The sequence below is a fragment of the Vulpes vulpes genome, chromosome 5, assembly GCF_048418805.1.
Source record: "Vulpes vulpes isolate BD-2025 chromosome 5, VulVul3, whole genome shotgun sequence".
Classification (NCBI taxonomy): Eukaryota; Metazoa; Chordata; class Mammalia; order Carnivora; family Canidae; genus Vulpes; species Vulpes vulpes.
This window is the reverse complement of record NC_132784.1, coordinates 73,860,921-73,882,385: the sequence shown is the minus strand read 5'-3', so window position 1 is coordinate 73,882,385 and position 21,465 is coordinate 73,860,921. Positions and strand designations below refer to the sequence as shown.

The 21,465-nt window shown below is 44.8% G+C and overlaps 1 protein-coding gene across 1 annotated transcript in view; it reads left to right on the top strand.

Annotated features, from left to right (window-relative positions):
• The window catches only part of LRP4 (LDL receptor related protein 4), a 52,382-nt gene extending 32,121 nt beyond the window's left edge, over positions 1–20,261 (top strand). Inside the window, exons 26-38 of the mRNA XM_072758872.1 lie at positions 1,100–1,262; positions 1,385–1,610; positions 1,968–2,271; positions 4,228–4,446; positions 4,612–4,746; positions 5,583–5,691; positions 7,150–7,294; positions 7,565–7,678; positions 8,397–8,532; positions 12,797–12,864; positions 13,405–13,492; positions 15,080–15,221; positions 17,761–20,261. Coding sequence (XP_072614973.1) covers positions 1,100–1,262; positions 1,385–1,610; positions 1,968–2,271; positions 4,228–4,446; positions 4,612–4,746; positions 5,583–5,691; positions 7,150–7,294; positions 7,565–7,678; positions 8,397–8,532; positions 12,797–12,864; positions 13,405–13,492; positions 15,080–15,221; positions 17,761–18,093 — 2,182 coding nt within the window. The 3' untranslated portion in view covers positions 18,094–20,261. The remainder of the gene's footprint in view (positions 1–1,099; positions 1,263–1,384; positions 1,611–1,967; positions 2,272–4,227; positions 4,447–4,611; positions 4,747–5,582; positions 5,692–7,149; positions 7,295–7,564; positions 7,679–8,396; positions 8,533–12,796; positions 12,865–13,404; positions 13,493–15,079; positions 15,222–17,760) is intronic.
• The last annotated feature ends 1,204 nt before the right edge of the window (positions 20,262–21,465 follow it).

The window sequence follows — 21,465 nt, the reverse complement described above, 5'->3', positions numbered from 1 at the left end:
TGTGATAAAAAGCAATATATAGGGGGCCGGTGTGGCTCAGTTGGTTAAGTGCCTTTGGCTCAAGTCACAATCCCAAGGGCCTGAGATAGAGCCCCGAGTTGGGCTCCCAGCTGACCAGAGAGCCTGCTTTTCCCTCTCCTATGCCTGTTGTTCCCCCTGCTTATGCTTGTGCATGCATTCTCTCTTTCTCTCTTTTTGTCAAGTAAATAAATAAAATATTTTTTTTTAAAGATTTTATTTATTCATGAGAGACACAGAGAGAGAGAGAGAGATGCAGAGACACAGGCAGAGGGAGAAGCAGGCTCCATGCAGGGAGCCTGACATGGGACTCGATCCCGGGTCTCCAGGATCACACCTTGGGCCGCAGGCGGCGCTAAACCGCTGTGCCACCGGGGCTGCCCTAAAATATTTTTTTTAAGTTTTAAAAAATGAAATCTACCATCCTAACCATTTTTTAAAAAAATTTTTTTGGTTTTTCTTGTTTGCTTGTTTTTTTTGTTTGTTTGTTTTGTTTTTTAAGATTTTATTTATTTATCCATGAGAGACATAGAGAGAGGCAGAGACAGGCAGAAGGAGAAGCAGGCTCCATGCAGGGAGTCCAATGTGGGACTCGATCCCAGGACTCTAGGATCACACCCTGGGCTGAGGGTGCAAACTTCAGCCTGGGCTGAAGTCAGTGGCCAAACCATTGAGCCATCCAGGGATCCAAGATTTTTAGTTATTTCATGAGAGACACAGAGAGAGGCAGAAACATAGGCAGAGGGAGAAGCAGGCTCCCTGGGAGGAGTCCGATGCAGAACTCGATCCCAGGACCCTGGGATCACTATCTGAGCCAAAAGCAGACACTCAACCGCTGAGCCCCCCAGGTGCCCCCATCTTAACCATTTTTTTAAGTGTACAGCTCGGTAAAGTATATTCACATTATGGTGAAACAGATCTTCAGAACTTTTTCTGGAGAAAAAGTTGCAAATCTGAAACTCTATACCCATAGATAATTCTATTTTTTACATAAAATACTTTTCACAGCATTTGGCCTATGGTCAGTACTTATGGTATATAGGAGCTATGGACATGGCAGCACGTATTTTTCCTTGCCTAGGTTCATGTACTGGACAGACTGGGGAGAGAACGCAAAGCTAGAGCGGTCTGGAATGGATGGCTCAGACCGGACTGTGCTCATCAGCAACAACCTCGGATGGCCCAATGGGCTGACCGTGGACAAGGCCAGTTCCCAATTGCTCTGGGCTGATGCCCATACTGAGGTGAGAGTCCTGCTCCTGTTGCTTCCCAGAAGCCTGGGAAGACAGAAGAGGACTGTTGAGGATCTCCAGTTTGGGTTCCTGGTCTACTCATAGCCATCCCCCACCCTCTCCTTTCACTATAGCGAATTGAAGCTGCCGACCTGAATGGTGGCAGTCGGCACACACTGGTATCACCTGTGCAGCACCCATATGGCCTCACCCTGCTTGACTCCTATATCTACTGGACTGACTGGCAGACCCGTAGCATCCACCGTGCTGACAAGGGAACTGGCAGCAATGTCATCCTGGTGAGGTCCAACCTGCCGGGCCTCATGGACATCCAGGCTGTGGACCGGGCACAGCCACTGGGTAAGAGGACCCATAGGGCTGTGCATCAGAGCTGGCTTTTGGGGCGTATTTTAGTGCCAGAGACAGGTCCAGAGTACAGAGAGATTCTTTTACAATGTCAGAGACAAGGACCTACTGGAGCCCCTTCCTAAATCAGGCTGTGTTCCATCTGGGTATGGCTCATACTACAACTGCATCATGCTGTCACCTTTAAAAGACTCCTGAAGGGAGACACACCTGCTCCTTCTCCCTCATCTGTGCCAGTCACTAAATTCTGTCACTTAGAACAGCAGACAATCAGGCACAAGAAACTAGGGCCTTTGTAAGTTTCACACACTAAGCCAGGCTGGTCAAAGCTCGTGCCTCTCGCCTCACCAGGTTTTAACAAGTGTGGCTCTAGAAATGGCGGCTGCTCCCACCTCTGCTTGCCTCGGCCCTCGGGCTTTTCCTGTGCCTGCCCCACTGGCATCCAGCTGAAGGGAGATGGGAAGACCTGCGATCCCTCTCCCGAGACCTACTTGCTCTTCTCCAGCCGTGGCTCCATCCGGCGTATCTCGCTGGACACTAGCGACCACACAGATGTGCACATCCCTGTTCCTGAGCTAAACAATGTCATCTCCCTGGACTACGACAGTGTGGATGGAAAGGTCTATTATACGGATGTGTTCCTTGATGTTATCAGGTATGAGTGTCCCTGAAATCTCCAGAGGACACAGACCCATTTCTGATCCCTGATGGAGGTCCGTGTTGACCTCTAAATAGACTGAATTATTTGATAGCTTGGGTCATGAGTTCTGATCCTGATTTGTTTGCTTATCAGTTATAACACAGTTCAAATTTTGGTTGTTTTTGTTTTTGTTGTTGTTGTTGTTATTTATTTCCAGATGAATAGAAGCCCATTATGTAAAACAGTCAGGCTGGGGATCTGGAGCCTTTACCCTACTATTGGGCACTGCGGGAGTTCCAAGGATCCCCTAAGACTCAGTGATGAGTAGGCCATGTATCTGTATTACAATACAGGAGTCATGCCCAAATGCTGAGGCTTGTGGTTGTTCACAGGGTTGCACTTTGCTGTTTTAAAAATATTTTTGGGGATCCCTGGGTGGCGCAGCGGTTTGGCGCCTGCCTTTGGACCAGGGCGCGATCCTGGAGACTCGGGATCAAATCCCACGTCGGGCTCCCGATGCATGGAGCCTGCTTCTCCCTCTGCCTGTGTCTCTGCCTCTCTCTCTCTCTCTCACTGTGTGCCTATCATAAATAAAAATAAATAAATAAATAAATAAAAATAAATAAATAAAAATATTTTTGTTTTATTTTACTTTTTATTATTCTGTCAGTTTTTAAAAAGATTTTTTAAATTTATTCATGAGAGACAGAGAGAGAGAGAGAGGCAGAGAGGCAGAGACACAGGCAGAGGGAGAAGAAGGCTCCATGCAGGGAGCCTGACATGGGACTCGATCCCGGGTCTCCAGGATCACGCCTTGGGCCAAAGGTGGCACTAAACTTCTGAGCCACCCAGGCTGCCCAATTTTTTTATCCCATCGTAGTTGAGGAATGTGATGCCCTGCCACTAGTATGAGAGGTTTACCGTGGCAGAGATTCTCATGTGAAAATATAGGGGCATTCACCTTTCATTCACCTTTGTTCTCCCTACTGGGTGTATTAGAATCTCATGCTGAGGGATGCCTGGGTGCCTCAGCTGATTAAGCATTTGCCTTTGGCTCAGGTCATGATCCCAGGGTCCTAGGATGGAGCCCCACATCAGGCTCCTTACTCAGTGGGGAGCCCGTTTCTCCCTCTCTTCCTCACCCTTGCTTGTGCTCTCTCTCTCAAATTAATAAACAAAATCTTAAAAGAAAAAAAAAAAGAATCTCATGCTGGTAACAGGTAGGAATATGTAGTTTAGAGAAGTTCCTTAAGTGTTTGTGACATACTCCCATCCTGTGGTTGAAGTACCTGGTATAGGACTAAAGTAAAAATACACAGGTAGATTTTGACAAATTTACTTTTCTTATCATTACCACCTAGCAATCCTTATCACTTCCTTAAGTTATATGGGGAATTACTAATCTGTCTTCTGTAAGACATGGGCCCAAACACCTCCTATTTATAGCAGGAAATTTTCTGTCCTCCCAAGAATTTTTTCGTTAATTCTTTTTTTTTTTTTTAAAGATTTTTTATTTATTTATTCATGAGAGACACACAGAGAGAGATAGAGACACAGGCAGAGGGAGAAGCAGGCTCCATCCAGGGAGCCCGACGTGGGACTCGATCCCGGGTCCCCAGGATCAGGCCCTGGACTGAAGGCAGTGCTAAACCGTTGAGCCACCTGGGCTGTCTTGTTTGTTAATTCTGCTAATATTTTGAGTATCTACTGTGCTAGGTGCTGAGGAATGTACTGGTAGATATGTGGTCTCTGCCTCTGTGGAGCTTGCAGTCTAGTAAGGATCTACTTAAAGGAACATGGATTAAAAGGGTTCCAGTCTAGGGGCGACTGTCTAGCTTAGTTGAAGGAACATGTGACTCATGATCTTGGTGTAGCAATTACTTAAATAAATATAACTTTAAAAAGGAGGGCGATGTTTCAGTCTATTTCTGGTCAGTCAGGTCAGTTATCCAATCCTGGGCTGTTCCCTAGGCGAGCGGATCTGAATGGCAGCAACATGGAAACAGTGATTGGGCGTGGGCTGAAGACCACCGATGGGCTGGCAGTAGACTGGGTGGCCAGGAATCTGTACTGGACAGATACAGGTCGAAATACCATTGAAGCATCAAGGCTAGATGGTTCCTGCCGCAAGGTGCTGATCAACAACAGCCTGGATGAGCCTCGGGCCATTGCTGTTTTTCCCCGGAAGGGGTAAGTTAATGGCCAACAGAAGAGAGACCCAGGAAAAAAGCCCCCAATGAAGAGTTTCTTGGAAGATGCCTATATATTAATGGTATCCAAGTGTCCCCTGTATTCTCTCAGCCCCTGGGTGTTATCTTCCCATGCCTTGGTGATGATGGCAGTGTTGTATCTCAGGTACCTCTTCTGGACGGATTGGGGCCACATTGCCAAGATTGAGCGGGCAAATTTGGACGGCTCTGAGCGGAAGGTCCTCATCAACACAGACCTGGGTTGGCCCAATGGCCTTACCCTGGACTATGATACCCGCAGGTGGGAACCTTGTCCTGGTAGCTTCCTGAAATTGGGTGGGCAGATGAAAGGATGGTTGAGATTCAGACAGTGAAAATGAAAAGATGGAAAGCTCTTTGTTAGGTAAGGAGGAAAAAGCAGTGAGAAGGATGAGAAGATATACTCTGAATCTGGCCCTCAGTCCTTAGATGGATTTTATTTGTATGGTTTACATGTTTTTGATTTGAGTGTCTTTAGCAGAGCACATCCTCTGGCTGGACCACCAGTCCCATGATTCCCTCCCTACCTGTTGAAGGCTGATTTTTTGCATGTTACTTTTCTGCTCCCTCCTCTCATTGGAATTCACAACTCCTTGTCTAGATCAAAAATGCTAGAGGGTGGGAGAAGAGGGTGACAGAGGCTTTGAGGCAGTCTGTTTCCCTTTCTGCCCCCAGAACAGGAGAAAACAATCAAAGGCACCTGTAGAGCTGGGCTAGCGAAGAGGAATGCTTTCGTCCTTTAACTTCAGTGATGTCCTTTTAGACTGAGATCTCTTCTTAAAGAGTATTCTCAAGAATTTGGGCTTCAATTCTTGGGAAGGAGTCAAAGAGTGATCAGGTTACTGAAGATGAGCCTGGTCACTAGACTCTCTACTCCATACCCAGACAGCTCTGCCCCCTCGCCCCCTACTTGAGTCACCAGCTTTTCTTCTTCAGCTTTGGGACTCGCAATGACCTCTGATTATCAAGGGTGCTTTTTGACTGCTCACAGCAACTGCTGGTTCAGCTCAGGAGGGGGACAGATAGCTTCTTTGGGGGGAAGGACTCGGCTTCTTGGCAATCATTTTGAGCAGCCACCTTCTCTCTTTTCCTTCATAGGATCTATTGGGTAGATGCACATCTGGACCGGATTGAGAGCGCTGACCTCAATGGGAAGCTACGGCAGGTGTTACTCAGCCATGTCTCCCACCCCTTTGCTCTCACCCAGGTATTGGCTCAGGGGAGACAACTAAACCTCCTTGATGAGGGGTGTTTCCTCAGGGTTCCAAGTTGACAGCCTCTATCCTAGTTGCTTCTCCACAGGCATGCCATGGAAGCCCATTTTAGGGGCATTTCCCATACACTGACACCTTGCCATGGTGTGCCTGCTACTCCTATCCCACCACTCCATGTTCTAGCATTTGAGGGAGGGGCTCTCAAATGTAGGTTCCTGGGCCCTGGGATATAAAGAATCTGCATTGTGAGTGTTGGGCTCAGGAATGTGTATTTTAACAGATTCCCTAGTTGATTGTAATGCTGTGTTTCCAACATCTGGGCCCAGGCAGCTTGCTTAGTGGCAGTAGGGTGGAGTGGCTATGAGCCAGAGTTTTGAGGCAACCAGCCAGTTGGCATGTGTTTACTAAGTGCCTTGAATCTGCCAGCTCTGTGGGTTCAAGCTCCGCCTGTATCATTGAATAAGTGCAACTTTGGACAAGATACTGAACTTCTCTAAGCTTCACTTACCATTACCATTTAATAATGGTGTCCAACTGAAATATACACAAAGCATTAGCACACTATCTAGTACTCAGTGCATGTTATTTTTAATCATTTTAATTATTGCTGGCTGTCATTTTTGAGTTCTAACCCTGTACGACAATTCAGGGAAGAGAAAAAGGAGATCTGTCAAGCCTGCGGCCAAAACAGGGATTCTCAATCATTTAAAAATCTTTGGTCTTTTTGACAAATTTCCACTTAAACCTGTGTTGTGCATGATATCCTACCAGCCAATAAGATTTTGGCTCTACTTAACGATAAGCCTCTCCCATGCCATACTGCAAATATCAAACTACAAGATGATATTGAATATGGTTTCTCAATATTTAAGTGTCCCCTTGGATTTCTCATATATACCCAGAAGCAGGAGGGAACCACCTTCTCTTCCCTCCCTACCCCTGCTTGAGAATCTCAGGATCACTGCATTAGATGGCAGCTTTCCCCAGAAATAACCAGAAGATTTGGGCCAGGGCTCTAAGTGAAGGGCCCAGAAGAGCAGGGACCTTAGAAGAACCCCCTGCCCCCAGGTTACTCCTATTTGCTAGGTACAAGAACTCATTATTCATTGAGCCATTCAGTTAACTGAGGATTGGGTGTGAGTGCTAAAAATTGAGAGATAAATACATTTTTTGTTCTTGGAGAATTTAATCTTCCATGACAGACATGTAAACGAATGACCATGGAGCATAAAAGGTAGTAGGCATGGAACAGCATGAAGGAGTGAATTCTGTATGGATTATGGGGAGCTTTCCTGAATGGTGCCATACTGGGGACACCCACAAGTGTGTGCTGGATAAGAGACATAGAGGGCATTTCAGCAGAGGGAATGTATATCCTGAAGCACAGGAGATCTGCTGGGGTCAGACTGTTGAATAAAATTTACCTTTTATTGGGTTTTCCTGTTGAGTAGCAGGACAGGTGGATCTACTGGACAGACTGGCAGACCAAGTCAATCCAGCGTGTTGACAAGTACTCAGGCCGCAACAAGGAGACAGTGTTGGCGAATGTAGAAGGGCTTATGGATATCATTGTGGTTTCTCCCCAACGACAGACAGGTGGGCTCCCGGGTCCTGAGCCTACTTCCTTACCATTAGTGGGGTGGTTTGTCTTCCCAAGGGCTCTTAATGACCAAGACAATGAGACTCACAGGGAGCCTTTTGTTTCCCATTTTAAACTCTTAGACCTTTTTCGGCCCCATGTGGCTGTACCCCTTCTGCCCTACTGCCCTAAGGTGAGGTGGCCCTGGGGCTCCTCCTTTCTGAGAAGTGTCAAATTGGGAGACCTGATTCTATCCCAAACCAAATACTCACCCGCTTTGCTTCTAGGGACCAATGCCTGTGGTGTGAACAATGGAGGCTGCACCCACCTCTGCTTTGCCAGAGCCTCAGACTTTGTATGTGCATGTCCTGATGAGCCAGATGGCCGGCCCTGCTCCCTTGGTGAGTTGGATTGAATGGCCCCCTGGAACAGCAGAGCCCTAAGAGTGGCAGGAGATCATCAGCCTCAGCTTTGTCATTTCAGATGGGATCTGCTTCAGGGGGTAACGCAAAGTGAGTGAGAACAATTAGTTTGAGCTTTGGAATAGTACAAATCTGGGTTTGGCAGGCTTCTGGCATTTACTAGAATGGAATTCAGGTCTCCTAGTTCCCTGATCCCTGCTGTGGCCTGTGAACTGCTATCTTTTCCTGACCTTTGTGGACCAGCGAGCCATCCAGAGCTAATAATATTGGAGCCCAGGGGTGCCTGGGTGGTTCAGTTGGTTAAGTGTCTGCCTTTGACTTGGGTCATGATCCCAGGGTCCTCAAATCAAGCCCCACATCAGGCTCTTGCTCAGCATGGAACCTGCTTCTCCCTCTCCCACTGCCTGCCACTTCCCCTGCTTGTGCGTGCCCTCACCCACCCCCCTGCCTCTCTGTCAAAGAAACAAATAAAATCTTTTACAGAAAATATTGGAGCCCAAGTCCATTTTATACAGAATTAAGAGAATATTGGAGCCCAAATCCATTTTTTTTACAGAATTAAGAGCCTCTAATAAGGATGCCTAGGATTAGGGTAGCTATAAGATTGCTTCATCAGCTGTCCCAGGGTGCTATTCTTGAGTCATATGTAGAGACTGAGGGTTCCAGGGACTCACTCCAGTCCTCTTTTTCTCTCCAGTACCTGGTGTAGTGCTCCCCGCTCCCAGGGCTACCAGCATAAGTGAAAGGAGCCCAGTGCTACCCAACACACTGCCTACCACCTTGCATTCCTCTACCACCCGGACCCGCACATCTCTGGAGGAGGTTGAAGGAAGGTAAATGTATTCAGTATGGGATTCAGGGCTCTTTTTTCCAAATCACCATCTCTCACCAGCAGAAGACCGCGTTCATAGCTCAGTCATTTCCTTTATGGCATTCCTCCTTTTCTGTGAGATTTTCATACAACCTGTTTAGTAGATGGTCTTCTACAGTTTACTTAGAAGCCACCAAGTCGTAGTGATCTCTGGGGTGTGGCTTTAGGACTTGGAACATCCTCAGGGTTGTGATAGCCTTAGCTTATAATGACTTCAGACACACATGCATGTATGTGCACATGTGTGTACAGACGTACACACACACATCCTATTATTAAATAAGCAAGCATAACCATGAACAGTTCTCAGATCAAGTATAAAATATGTATTTAATTAAATTGATGGTACTATCAGTTTAAGATGCATTCTAATTGAGAATGTCAACTGAAAAAATGACCAACATCAATTGTGAGATGCCACTGATTGTTTTTTGTTTGTTTTTTGTTTTGTTTTGTTTTTTTTTGAGATGCCACTGATTGTAAGACACATTCCTGTTCCAGAGGTGTTGGTTTTATATTCTAACAATATAAATATAAAATAAGACACATCTTAAATTTGATTGAATATGATATTACATTTTAGAGAAATTCTCATGTTTTTTTTAATTTATACTTTGCAAGAAAAATAATGTGGAAGTATGGATAGAAATTAAGAAATAGGCCCAATATAGGGAAGCCTGGGTGGCTCGGTGGTTGAGACCCTCTGCCTTTGGCTCAGGGAGTGATACCGGGGTCCTAGGATAGAGTGCCGCATCGGGCTCCTTGCATGGGGCCTGCTTTTTCTCCCTCTGCCTGTGTTTCTGCCTCTCTTTCTATGTCTCTCATGAATAAATAAATAAAATCTTAAAAAAAAAAGAAGAAGAAAGAAGCCCGATATATAGTTACTCTTAATATTTTTTATTTGATATATGTATAAATTGCAAAATGATTTGCACAGTGTGTTTAGTTAACATCCATCACCACACATAGCCGCAAATTATTTTTCTTATGATGAGAACTTTTTAGATTTACCTTTTTATCAACTTCCAAATGTAGAATATAGTATTGTTGATGATATTCACTATGCTGTACATTATTTCCCCAGGACTTAGTTATCTTATAACTAGAAATTTGCATGTTTTGAACACCTTCACTCATTTTATCCATCCCTGCTACCTCCCACCTCTGGCAAACCAATCTATGAGTTTGGGTTGTTTGTTTTTTTTCATATTCCAGTATAAATGAGGTTGCATGGTATTTGTCTTTCTCCATCTATTTCATTTAGCATAATGTACTCAAGGTCCACCTATGTAGTCACAAATGGCAGAATGTCTTTTTTTTTTTTTTTTTTTGCTGAATAATATTCCATTATATATTGGGGTGACTGGGTGGCTCAGTCTGTTGAGCATCCAGCTCTTGATTTCGGTTCAGGTCATAGTCTCAGGGTTATGAGATCAAGCCCTGCATTGGGCTCTACTCTGAGCTCAGAGTTGGCTTGTCCCTCTCCCTCTGCTCCTCCCCACTACTTGTGCTCTCTCTTTCTCTCAAATAAATAAGTAAATAAAATCTTTAAAAGAAAAAAGAAAGAAATTCCATCTTATATATATATGCCACATTTTCTTTATACACTCATCCATCAGTGGATACTTAGGTTGTTTCCATGTTGTGCCTATTGTAAATAATGCTACAGTGAATGAGGGTGTAGATACCTTTTCAAGATAGTGATTTACTTTCCTATTGTTACTATTTTGATGTCTATCTTTCTAGACATTTTTCTATTAAGACATTTTCTTTCATTGTGATATACTGGTCTCCTTATTTTCAGTATCAACTTCAGCTTAAAAGATAATTAACAATTTCAATTCTGGAAACAGAAATATAATAATAATCCCAAATGAGAGCTCTAGACTCATGTCTTTATTTTATTATTATCATTATTATTATTTTAGACTCATGTCTTTAAAGTTATAAAATTTGCGTGGTGCCTGGATGGCTCAGTTGGTAGAGCATGTGACTCGTTAGCTCAGGGTCATGAGTTCAAGCCCCACACTGGGTGTAGAGTTTACTTAAAAAATAAAAAAGAAGGGCACCTAGGTGCTCAGTCAGTTAAGCATCTCCCTTTAGCTCAGGTCATAATCCCAGGGTCCTGAGATTGAGCCCCGTGTCAGGCTCCCTGCTCATCTGGGAGCCTGCTTCTCTCTCTCTCTGTCCATCCCTTGACCCCAACTCCTACATATGCTCTCTCTCTCTCTCTCTCTCAAATAAATAAAATCTTTAAAAAATAAAGTCTGAGAACTAGAATTAGGGTATTAAGAAATGAATAAAATAAAATTTGCACATGATCGAATTAATTCTATTTGCCCCATTTTCTCTTTTTAGTTTATACAGAAAGGCAAACATCCGGGACCCCTGAGTGGCTCAGTGGTTGAGTGTCCACCTTTGTCTCAGGTCGTGATCCCGGAGTCCTGGGATCGAGTCCTGAATCTGGCTCCCTGCTCAGTGGGGAGCCTGCTTCTCCCTCTGCCTATGTCCCAGCCTCTCTCTGTGTGTCTCTCATGAATAAATAAATGAAATCTTAAAAAAAAAAAAAGGCAAACATCCAGATATAAACATGTAGCTTTTTTACTAACTTTTAAGTACTATCAATCATGATTAATCTGATTTTCTTTAGGATAATTTAGAAAACTTCTGAACCCTACTAAGATATTTTCTTAAATTCAGAGTCTATTTGAAGACTTCATGCATCTTGGTTTCAAATGCTCTTTCAAATAGCTTTTCTCTAGCCTTTTAGGATATGCCTTTAATTGCCTGTTCATAACGTGCCACAAAGAAGTTACCTTCTTAGCATTTCAAGCTGGTTCTCTGAGCCCTCCCTCTGGATGTCTTGCATATTCCCTGGTGAAAGAATGAAGAGAAGAAAAACAATTTTTTTCAAGGTCTATTTAGACCTTGTGATAATCTGTATCCAATCAGGGGTTTGGTTGGCTGGTAGTTTCTTCCAGCTCATCCTGGTAGTTTAATAAATCCTCCCATTGGTACCTTAGCATTCTGTCAGCAGACTTCCAGCTCACTTCCAAACCTGCTTCTCCTTTTTAGAGGAATCTTTTTTAAAGAGTATATATTTTAAAGCCTATTTATATATTTATTTAAAAATTTTTTTTAAAAGATTTTATTTATTTATTCATGAGAGACACAGAGAGAGAGGCAAAGACACAGGCAGAGGGAGAAGCAGGCTCCTTGTGGGGAGCCCAATGCAAGACTTGATCCCAGGACCCCAGGATCATGCCCTGAACCAAAGGCAGATGCTCAACCACTGAGCCACCCAGGCATCCCTAAAACCCATTTAAGCATGGGGCTCCTGGATTGTTCAGTAAGTTGAGCAGCTGACTTTTGATTTTGGCTCAGGTCATTCATGATCTCAGTCCTGCATCAGGTTCTGTGCTCAGCTGGGAGTCTGCTTGAGACTCTCCCTGGGCTACCCTGCCCCCACTCGTATTCTCTCTCATTCTTTCTCTCTCTCTCTCTCTCAAATAAATAAATAAATAAATCTTTTTAGAAAGAAACATTTAAGGGGCACTTAGGTGGCTCAGTCGATTAAGTTTCTGCCTTCGACTCAGGTCATGATACCAGGACCCTGGGATTGAGCCCAGCATTGGGCTCTCTGCTTAGTGGGGAGGCTGCTTCTCCCTCTGCCTCTGTCTGCTGCTCCTCCTGGTCATTCTCATTCTCTCTCTCTCTCTCTCTGTCAAATTAATAAATAAAATCTTTTAAGAAAAGAAAGAAAGAAAAAGAAAGAAAGAAAGAAGCAAGCAAGAAAGAAAAAAGAAAGAAACCATTTAAATATGATGTAGCATCTTGAAGACAGTGACTCACAATGATTTCTCTATATTTCCTAGTCTATGCTTCTGATGTCTCCCATCAAGTACAGTCAGATATCTAAAAGTTCCACTCATAGTCCTTTCCCCCTGTCCTTCTTAGGACTTTCCTTTTCTTTTTCTTTTTTTATTTAAGAGAGGGAGAGAGAGAGAGAGAATCTTAAGCAGGTTCCACACCCTGCCCAGAGACTTACTTGGGGCTCGATCTCACAACCCCAAGATCATGACCTAACCTAAAAATCAGGAGTCAGATACTGAACCAACTGAGCCCCCCAGGCGCCCCCCCCCCAGGATTTTCTCTCTTACCTGGAGGAAGGCAAGATCTTTATCAAATACAAGTAGCCCTCACATTCTGTTTTCTCTGCCCCACAGATGCTCTGAAAAGGATGCCCAGTTGGGCCTCTGTGCACATTCCAATGAGGCTGTACCTGCTGCTCCAGGTGAGCCCTGAGTGCCCAACTATTTTGGAAAAGGATGTAGGGGATCCAAGTCTCCACTGATAGCTTCCAGAACCTTCATGGGGATGCTCTGGGGTTGTTAAACCCATGTCTCAGAGTAAATAGAAAAACTAATATTAGCTAGCTACCATTTATGGAGTGCTTTCCATATGCCAGCCATTTTGTTAAGCTGTGTGTATGTGTCTGCACATATACATGTGTGCATATATATGTATGTAAATGCTCATGTTTCACTGCCACCAGGCTATGAGCATTTTATTATTTACATTTAACTGATGAGAAAACATAGGGTTCAAGTTAAGTGTCTTGCCATAAGTCACATTGGACAGTAAGTAGTGGAATTGGCATTAGAGCTGGCAGGCTGTTAGGTTTTGTCTCAGCCCTCTACCCTGTGGCCTTTTCCCTGGCTGACCTCAGATGGTGTGGCATCCAACCCCTACTAAAGGAGCCCTCTGTCTTCCATCCCTCACACCAACTGGAGGATTGTCATTGGTCCCCACCTAGCATCTCTGTTCCTCCTAGGGGAAGGACTTCATGTCAGCTACGTCATTGGTGGACTCCTCAGTATTCTGCTGATTTTGGTGGTGATCGCAGCTTTGATGCTATACAGGTAACCTCAGCCTCATTGCGGGGGCCATGTGTCCATTGGTCCTCATTAACACGTCTGTGATCTCCCGAACTCCATGTCTTGCTGATCCAACCTCTGACCAGCCTCACGTCAAGATGGGTCTCTGGTCAGAGCCACAGAAAGGAAGGGTAGAACCTGAATCCTTATTCTTCTTCACCATTCACAACTCAAGCAGGTTGCACGTGTTATGACCAAGCAGCCGTTGGGACTTTGTAGACTGAGATGCCAAAGGCACAGAGGGTATTACCCAAGGTCAAACAGTAAGAGGCAAAGCGGGGACTGATGCTGGCACCTCTGCTTTTCCACTACTCCACCTCAAATGATGGAAGTTCAAAAGGCTTTTCTCTTTACATAACCATGGCCTTTATTACAATATTGTTTGATATGTCATTGCCCCATAGGGATCATCCCGGGAAGGTGGAGCATGTCATTTTCAATTTAGAATCCTCTTTTTGTGGTCCTCTATTTATTTTCCCCAAATGCTTTCAACACAGCTTGCAGCAGAAATACCAAGATTTTGCTATGCTGCTGTGGTTCCTGCTAAGGACAACAATGCTAATAATAATAGTAACAGTTACTAGTCAGTGACTATGTATCAATGCCACAACAATGTTGTAGTACAGGTATTGTTATTCCTCACTTTACAGATGAGTATCTGAGGCTCATAGAGTTTAGATTATGTCCACCAAGATCCCAGCTAGTAAATAATAGGTGTGGGATTGATGCAGATCTGGCTTGACTCAGTCTATTAGCTAGCTATTGCTGTATAGTAAATTATTCCAAAACTCAACAACTTTAAATGACAGCCATTTTATTATCTCACAGTTTTTGTGGGTCAGAAATCTGGATTCAGCTTAGCTGTGTGCCTCTGCCTCAAAGTTCTCTTACAGGCTGCAGTTCAGGTATCATCTAGGGTTGTGGTCTTTTCTCAAGGCTTGACTGGGGAGAGGTTCCCCACTTATGTAGCTGTTGGCAGGATTCCGTTCCTCATAGGCTGTTGGACTAAGGGTCTCAGTTCCTTGCTGGCTGTTGGCTAGAGGTCTCCCTCCCTTATCTGCCTTGTGGGGCCTTCCCAAAGGACAACCGACAACAAGGTAGCTTGCTTCCCTCGGAGGAAACATAAGAGAGAATTAGGGAAGAAAGGCAACCAAGGATGGAAGCCCCAGATTTCTTTGGAACCTAATCTAGCATCCATCACTTTTGCATATTCTGTTCCTGTCAGAAGTGAGTCGCCAGGGGTTGGTGGAGTGTGTGACTTTTGATTTGGGATTGTGGATTCGAGCCCCACACTGGGTGTATGTGTGACTTTTGATTTGGGATTGTGGATTCGAGCCCCACACTGGGTGTAGAGACTTAAAAATTAAAAATAAATTAAAAATAAAATAGAAAGAAGTGAGTCACTGAATGTAGCCCACACTTAAGGGACAAGGATTCAGAAGGTGTGAGGACCAGGAGGCAGGGGTCACTGGGGCCATCTTAGAAGCTGCCTGCTACATTCGGGGTACAACTTCCCCAGACACCACCGCCATAAAGATCTGAACTAATTTCTCATCACTTTTCCTCCTAAAGACACAAAAAATCCAAGTTAACTGATCCTGGAATGGGGAACCTGACCTACAGCAACCCCTCCTACCGAACTTCCACTCAGGAAGTGAAAATTGAAGCAATCCCCAAACCAGCCATGTACAATCAACTGTGCTATAAGAAAGAGGTAAAAATTACAATTTACATTTAAGGTGGGGGTTTTTGTGTTTTGGTTTTTGTTTTTCGGGGGAGGGGGAGAAGGATATGTTCCAGTTGCCTGAATGGATCAGTGAGGGATACTGGTAGTCCCATCTACCATTTTGGCAGTTATAGTGAACAGAAGAACTAAATCTGATTTGGGTTTCTGGAAAGATCTAGATTCTCTGAGGGACCAGCTTGAGTGACCTTAGTGAGAGCAAGGTTAGTAAGCAGATTCCAGGTCTAGGTCTGAAAGCATGTGAGTATGCACCTCCCTACCAGGAGATAACTTCCCAGGCTCATAGGTTTTCCCTCTCATAGTCATCATTCCCCTGCAGTGAGGCTGCACCCCTTTGAGATGCCCTAGACTCCTAGACAATACCCCAAAAACCCACGAGCTCCTGGACTGTCCCTTTTTCTAACCTCTGATCCAAGCTATTGGCATCTATGGCTGGGAATGGCTGGGTTTTTTGCTATTCTTTCTCTTATCACAGAGTCTTAAGAGATTTCTCTAGAATTCTAAAGATTTACATGCTTTTGCTCTCTTAACTTCTTTGTTGCTTCAGTGAAAAATTATATGCTGAATGTTTAGGCCTGAAAAATAGTCCCAGTTCCACAAGGGATCAGTACCCTGCAATTTCAGATTTTCCTAGTCTAATATGATCCCTGCTTTTTCCAAAATCCTGTAACCCTTCATCAGGAGTTATATCCCTTATGAAACCTAATTGGTCTACTCTCTTGGCCTGTCTAGCACAGTCAACACTTGCCCTCACATATACAGGGCTCCTATGCACAATGAGTACATTTTATGTAATAATCACATGCTTTCTGGATCCATGAATTTCCATATAAAAAAAGCTTCTACTGTAAGCCAAAACACAACTTGCAGGGATAGTTTGCAGTTAGAGGGTTGGTAGACCCCTCCTCGATTAGTATCTTTGAGAGACTCCTGAGTCTTCGGTTCCTGGAGTGTTTGATGCCCCAGAGAAGAACTGTCATAAGGGTCATAGGTTATAACTGAAAAGTGTGTGACCTCTTTCTTCTGTTGTATGCTTTTCCTCAGCAGCTCTTTCACCCCTCAGACAGTCTTTCACCCTTTCTCTTCTGATTTCCTCTTGATTTCAGGTACCTGTTGTGGTGTGTTTGTAGAGGAAAGGGTGGGCCCCCCCCTCCCCCAAACTGCCAGTGCCATTGCTCCCACCTCTTCCTAATTCCTAACCTACTCAGCAGTGTGTCTCTGCAATGAAGATACTGCATGTCTCCACCTAATCTTAAGCTAATTTCAGCTCTCGGAGGGTGTGCTGGGTGAATTGGTGTGGGTCTGCAGGCATGCACCTGTGTGCTTGTGTGCTATGTCTGTCTCTGCTCTGGAGGGAGCTGTCACTCTTAGAGTACAGTCATCAGAATATATGGTTTAATGTAGGGGCTTAGTAAAGGTGCTTAGCCAGGCTAGTCAATAGAATATACAATTCTTGATCTCAGAGTTATGAGTTCGAGCCCCACATTGGATATAGAGATCACTCAAAAATAAAATCTTTAAAAAAAATGTAGGGGCTCAGTTAAATATCCGAGGAGTTGAATTGCTACTAAAATAGAGGAGCACTTGCAGAGCTCTTGGCAGGAACACCATCCCAGGACAGAACCTAAGCCATGCCTGTTTTTTCCCTGGTATTGGTAGGCATGTTGGTTGGTATCCCCCAGAAACCAGGAGTAAGCCTACCCTTTGAGAAACCCATAAAAGGAGAAGCTTGACTAGAACTGTCACTGTCCTTAGAACAATCCCAGGTCACTTGGGAATGGCCTCAAGGCTTGTGGGACCAGGGCCAGAGTAACCCCCAAAAAACACTATAGGTTATGGGACCCCAATGGATTGACTGACACTCAGAACCCAAATAAGATTTTCTAGATTACTTCTGTCTTACTACCCAAAAATTTTCTCCTAAACAAAATTAGAAAGAAGAGAAGTAAGAATAAAAGATCACAGAAGTAGTTTAAAATTCTGAATAAGTACACATTGAATTGCCTTTATCAGTTACCTTTGATCACGTACATCAGCATGATGTCCCATTAATAAACCACAATAACAATGTAACAATGGCTTACATGATTTCGTGTTTCTTATGTGTCAAGCACCTACTAACTGTGTTCCATGTGTCGCCTCATTGATCCCCCACAGCACTTGGTTATGAGGTGGATACTGTTATTCTCCCTACACTACAGATGTGGAGACTGACCTTAGAGATGCTAAGTAATTTGCCCAAGGTGACCTAGCCAGTGAGTGGATGATGCAGGACTGGAAGCCATGGTTCTCCCTCCTCCCTGTCTGAGGATGGTAATAATCATCCTAGCTGCTACTCTCCTTTTAGGCTGACTCATCTGTTTGCTCTGACCACGTCTCCCCATTCATTTGTGGGATCTTTGTACTCCTCACACCTCCTCTCACCCCATCCACTTCCTTTTTCAGTTCACCGTGAGATCCTTTATAGAGAGCCAACTGACTGACCGTGTCTCCCCACTCTCCACCCTAGGGCGGGCCTGACCATAACTACACCAAGGAGAAGATCAAGATCGTGGAGGGAATCTGCCTTCTGTCTGGGGATGATGCTGAGTGGGATGACCTCAAGCAACTGCGCAGCTCACGGGGGGGCCTTCTGCGGGATCATGTATGCATGAAGACAGACACAGTGTCTATCCAGGCCAGCTCGGGCTCCCTGGATGATACGGAGACGGAGCAGCTGTTGCAGGAAGAGCAGTCTGAGTGTAGCAGCGTCCATACCGCAGCTACTCCAGAAAGACGGGGCTCTCTGCCAGACACAGGCTGGAAACATGAACGCAAGCTCTCCTCAGAGAGCCAGGTCTAAATGCCCATGTTCTCTTCCCTCCCTGCCTGTTCCTTCTCCTTTATGGACTTCCAGTCCTTGTGCTCACTTATACAACAGGCCCCCCAACCTATGTGCTCGTCCTTCTCCCCCCAAAAAACTGCTCCTGAGACCTCCACGGGAGCTGTTTCCACCTGAGTCCGTAACTACCTGTGCACAAGAAGTGATGGTGCATCCCGAAAACGTAGACCTGGATTTTACCACGAACCTCACCTCTTGCACTCCATCCTGAGCCTCTGAAACTAGGCTTGGTAATGATTCCTCATCAGTACAGAGCTCCACCTCCCCTTTCCCTGGTACCCTGCCCCACGAGAACTGATGATCCCCAAGACTTCACTCTCCCCCATCAGAGCTGGCCTGGCCGCTTCTCTGAGAGAACTTGCCCATCAAGGGGCTGGGGCAGGGGACAAGGGTAGAGAGAGTGATGAAGGATAGAGGCTGAGAAAGGAAGGAGAAGTAAGCCCAGCTGGTATGGGCGTCTCAGAAGCCTCCAGCCTCAAGTGCATTGGTAATATGAGAAAGCTTTTAAGGGTTATTGGGCTGCATGTCCTGTCCATTGCTGGCAATGGATATTATTCTTGCCCTAAGAGCTACTGTTTTTTTTTTCAGCTGCCAGTATTGGTGAGATCTGGGTGTGGCTCAAACTGTTCTTCCTCCTACTAGAGTATCTAGAAGCTTTTCTACCTTCTGATGACAGAGCCCTTATCGCATGGTCACTGGCTAATATGAATTCCCCCGTGGGTGCCACCACTGGCCAGTACCCTTATGTCTTTGACTCTAAGTATAACCAGGTTGTGAACAGGGGCCTGAGGAATGTGGGGCCCCAAGCGCTGAGCCCCTGCACGGTCTAACCAGCGCCACTTAGACCAAAAGTAGCACATCACCTGAACCTTAACGTTCTGCCCCTCTCTCCCCGCTCATTGTCGGGGATTCTAAGCATAGAGGTCCTGAAACAACTTTTCAAAGAAGGGCCAGAAGTTTTCATAAATGGTCAGGAAGAGAGATTGGGTTGTAGACTTGGGGTGCACAGGGCCTCAAGGGAAGTATCCATGAGGTTGAACCTCCTGTGTTCTCTCTCAAGTGCTCAGGGATCTAAGTTAAGGGACAGAGAACCTGTGGCTCTAGGGGTGGTGATCTTCCCATTCCAACCCTCTTCCCAGCTAAGTGACTGACTTTCCAGGCTGTGATGCCATTACTTGGTTCATGCTCGTTCACAGAAAGAGCATGTCTCATGCTAGTATCAGGGGAGTGGAGGCTTTTTTTTTCTGCCCTAAACCTTCTATATAGCCCCTTCCTTTATACCCCCCCCACACACACACACTGCCTAGTTTGCTTTTTCTGACGTAGGCTTGGGGTAGTGAGGAGGACCACATTAAGACGCAAAGTAGGGGGAAGGAATAGAAAGGTAGGACCATTCATGAAGCCCTCTCAGCCTAGGGCAGATCCAGACCCTTCTCCCCAGGAATTAGAAGCAGCAAGGGGGAAGACAATGGGCTGAGAATAGAGGCAGGGGCTTCTAGGGGAAGTTTCCTGACTTGAAAACTTTCCTGTGGTTGTTGGTATTGAGAAATCCACTGCCACACATGTCGGTGAAAACAATTAAAAGCAAAGCTTTTCTGGTCAGTTCTAAGGCTGCTAGAGACAGGTGCCAAGCCCTAAGCCCTGCTGGTAGTAGCTAACCCAGGTCTGGACCCACACAGGACAGCCTGGCCAGGCCAGCAAGTCTTTTCCAGTACACACAATGGGAGAGGCGAGGTGCCATTTAGGGGAAGAAAGGGAGACATTTCACACTTAAACGGGGCAGTAAAAAAAGGAGCACTTTGGGTCCTCAGACTCACGGTTGAGGATGGGGAGAAAATAGAAAAGTGGCATTTTCTTGATTGGAAAGGGGGAAGGATCTTATTGCACTTGGGCTGTTCAGAATGTAGAAAAGACATATTTGAAGAAATATCTATTTGAGCACTGATTCACTATGTAAAAAAGCAAAACCTCTCTGTCCTAAACTAATGGAAGTGATTCTCCCGCGCTCATGTGTAATGGTTTTAACGTTACTCACTGGAGAGATTGGACTTTCTGGAGTTATTTAACCACTATGTTCAGTATTTTAGGACTTTATGATAATTTAATATAAATTTAGCTTTTCTTAATCACCGTGCCTGGTTTGGAGTCATGACTAATAACTGCACCTGCTCTGTCCGGCAGACCCATGCTTTTGAAAACCTTCTTGAGACACATCACCTCTGTGTCCTTCGAGGATGTGAGGATGATGAAGAGCAATAAAAGGTGTGAGGTTCAGCTCATCTTGAGAAGACCGGTCAAGACCAGAGTTCATTGGCTTGTGAAATCCTTATTTCCTCTAGAACAGGAATAACAGATAGGTTTCATCTCAAGGGCCAACTCCAGTTGGTTGGTAGTGGCTGCCTGAGGTCCTGTTGAGACTCAATGGGGAAAGTGTCAAGATTGTTAGTGACATCTCCTTCAGGCACTGGAAGAGTGTCATGGCATATATACCTACATCTTTTATCTCTGTTCTAGGTTTATAAGGACCTCATTGTCACAGAACTTGACTTTGCCTTGCCATGATAATCACTGGCAAGACTGTCTGATCTAGCAGGAAAAGTACTAGGGACAAGGAGGGTTCATCACAGGCCCCAATCCGCTCCTAGCTATTTTTGATCTTAGGGTTTACAGTGATTCTGACAACAGATCTAATCAATATTATGATTCCTTTTGTTTGTTTGTTTTCCTTTTATTTTAAAAAAGCTGCCTTCTGATACTTTATATACTACATCTCAAGGTTAGGACAGTGAGTTGGGGATCCCTTCTCAGGTTCTCTGGGTGTAACACCTCTCAGTGATGATTGGGAATCATGGAAATCTCAGTGCCAGATGGAGAATACTATGTCAAAGATCAGTAGCTGATTTTCTAAACCACAAGCCTTTTATAGAATAATGCTTCTATGAATTCCCTCATCTCTTGCTGGGGGCCAAGTCCTGCTCCATGCCTGAGCACAGATCTTAGAATCTAGCAACAGCCTCCATGCCCACCCTATGCCCCCAACCTCCAAAAAAAGAAAGGAAAAGCAAGAAAGACTGAAGCCTCTTGTATTTAAATAACAAGAAAGCTGAGGGTAATTTATAGTGTATAATTCTTCCAATTTTGGTGGGAAATATGTGTGCTAGAACAGGAACAAATGGAATAGCTCAAGGACAACCATCCCCTTACTCCACCATTCTTTTTTTGAAAAAACTCACACCAGAGGAAAAAAAGACATTTGAAGCAATGAAATCCAGACTAAAGCATAAGCCTATATACCTGTAGAAAGTACCCCCTCCCAAAGGCTCAAGGTTACTG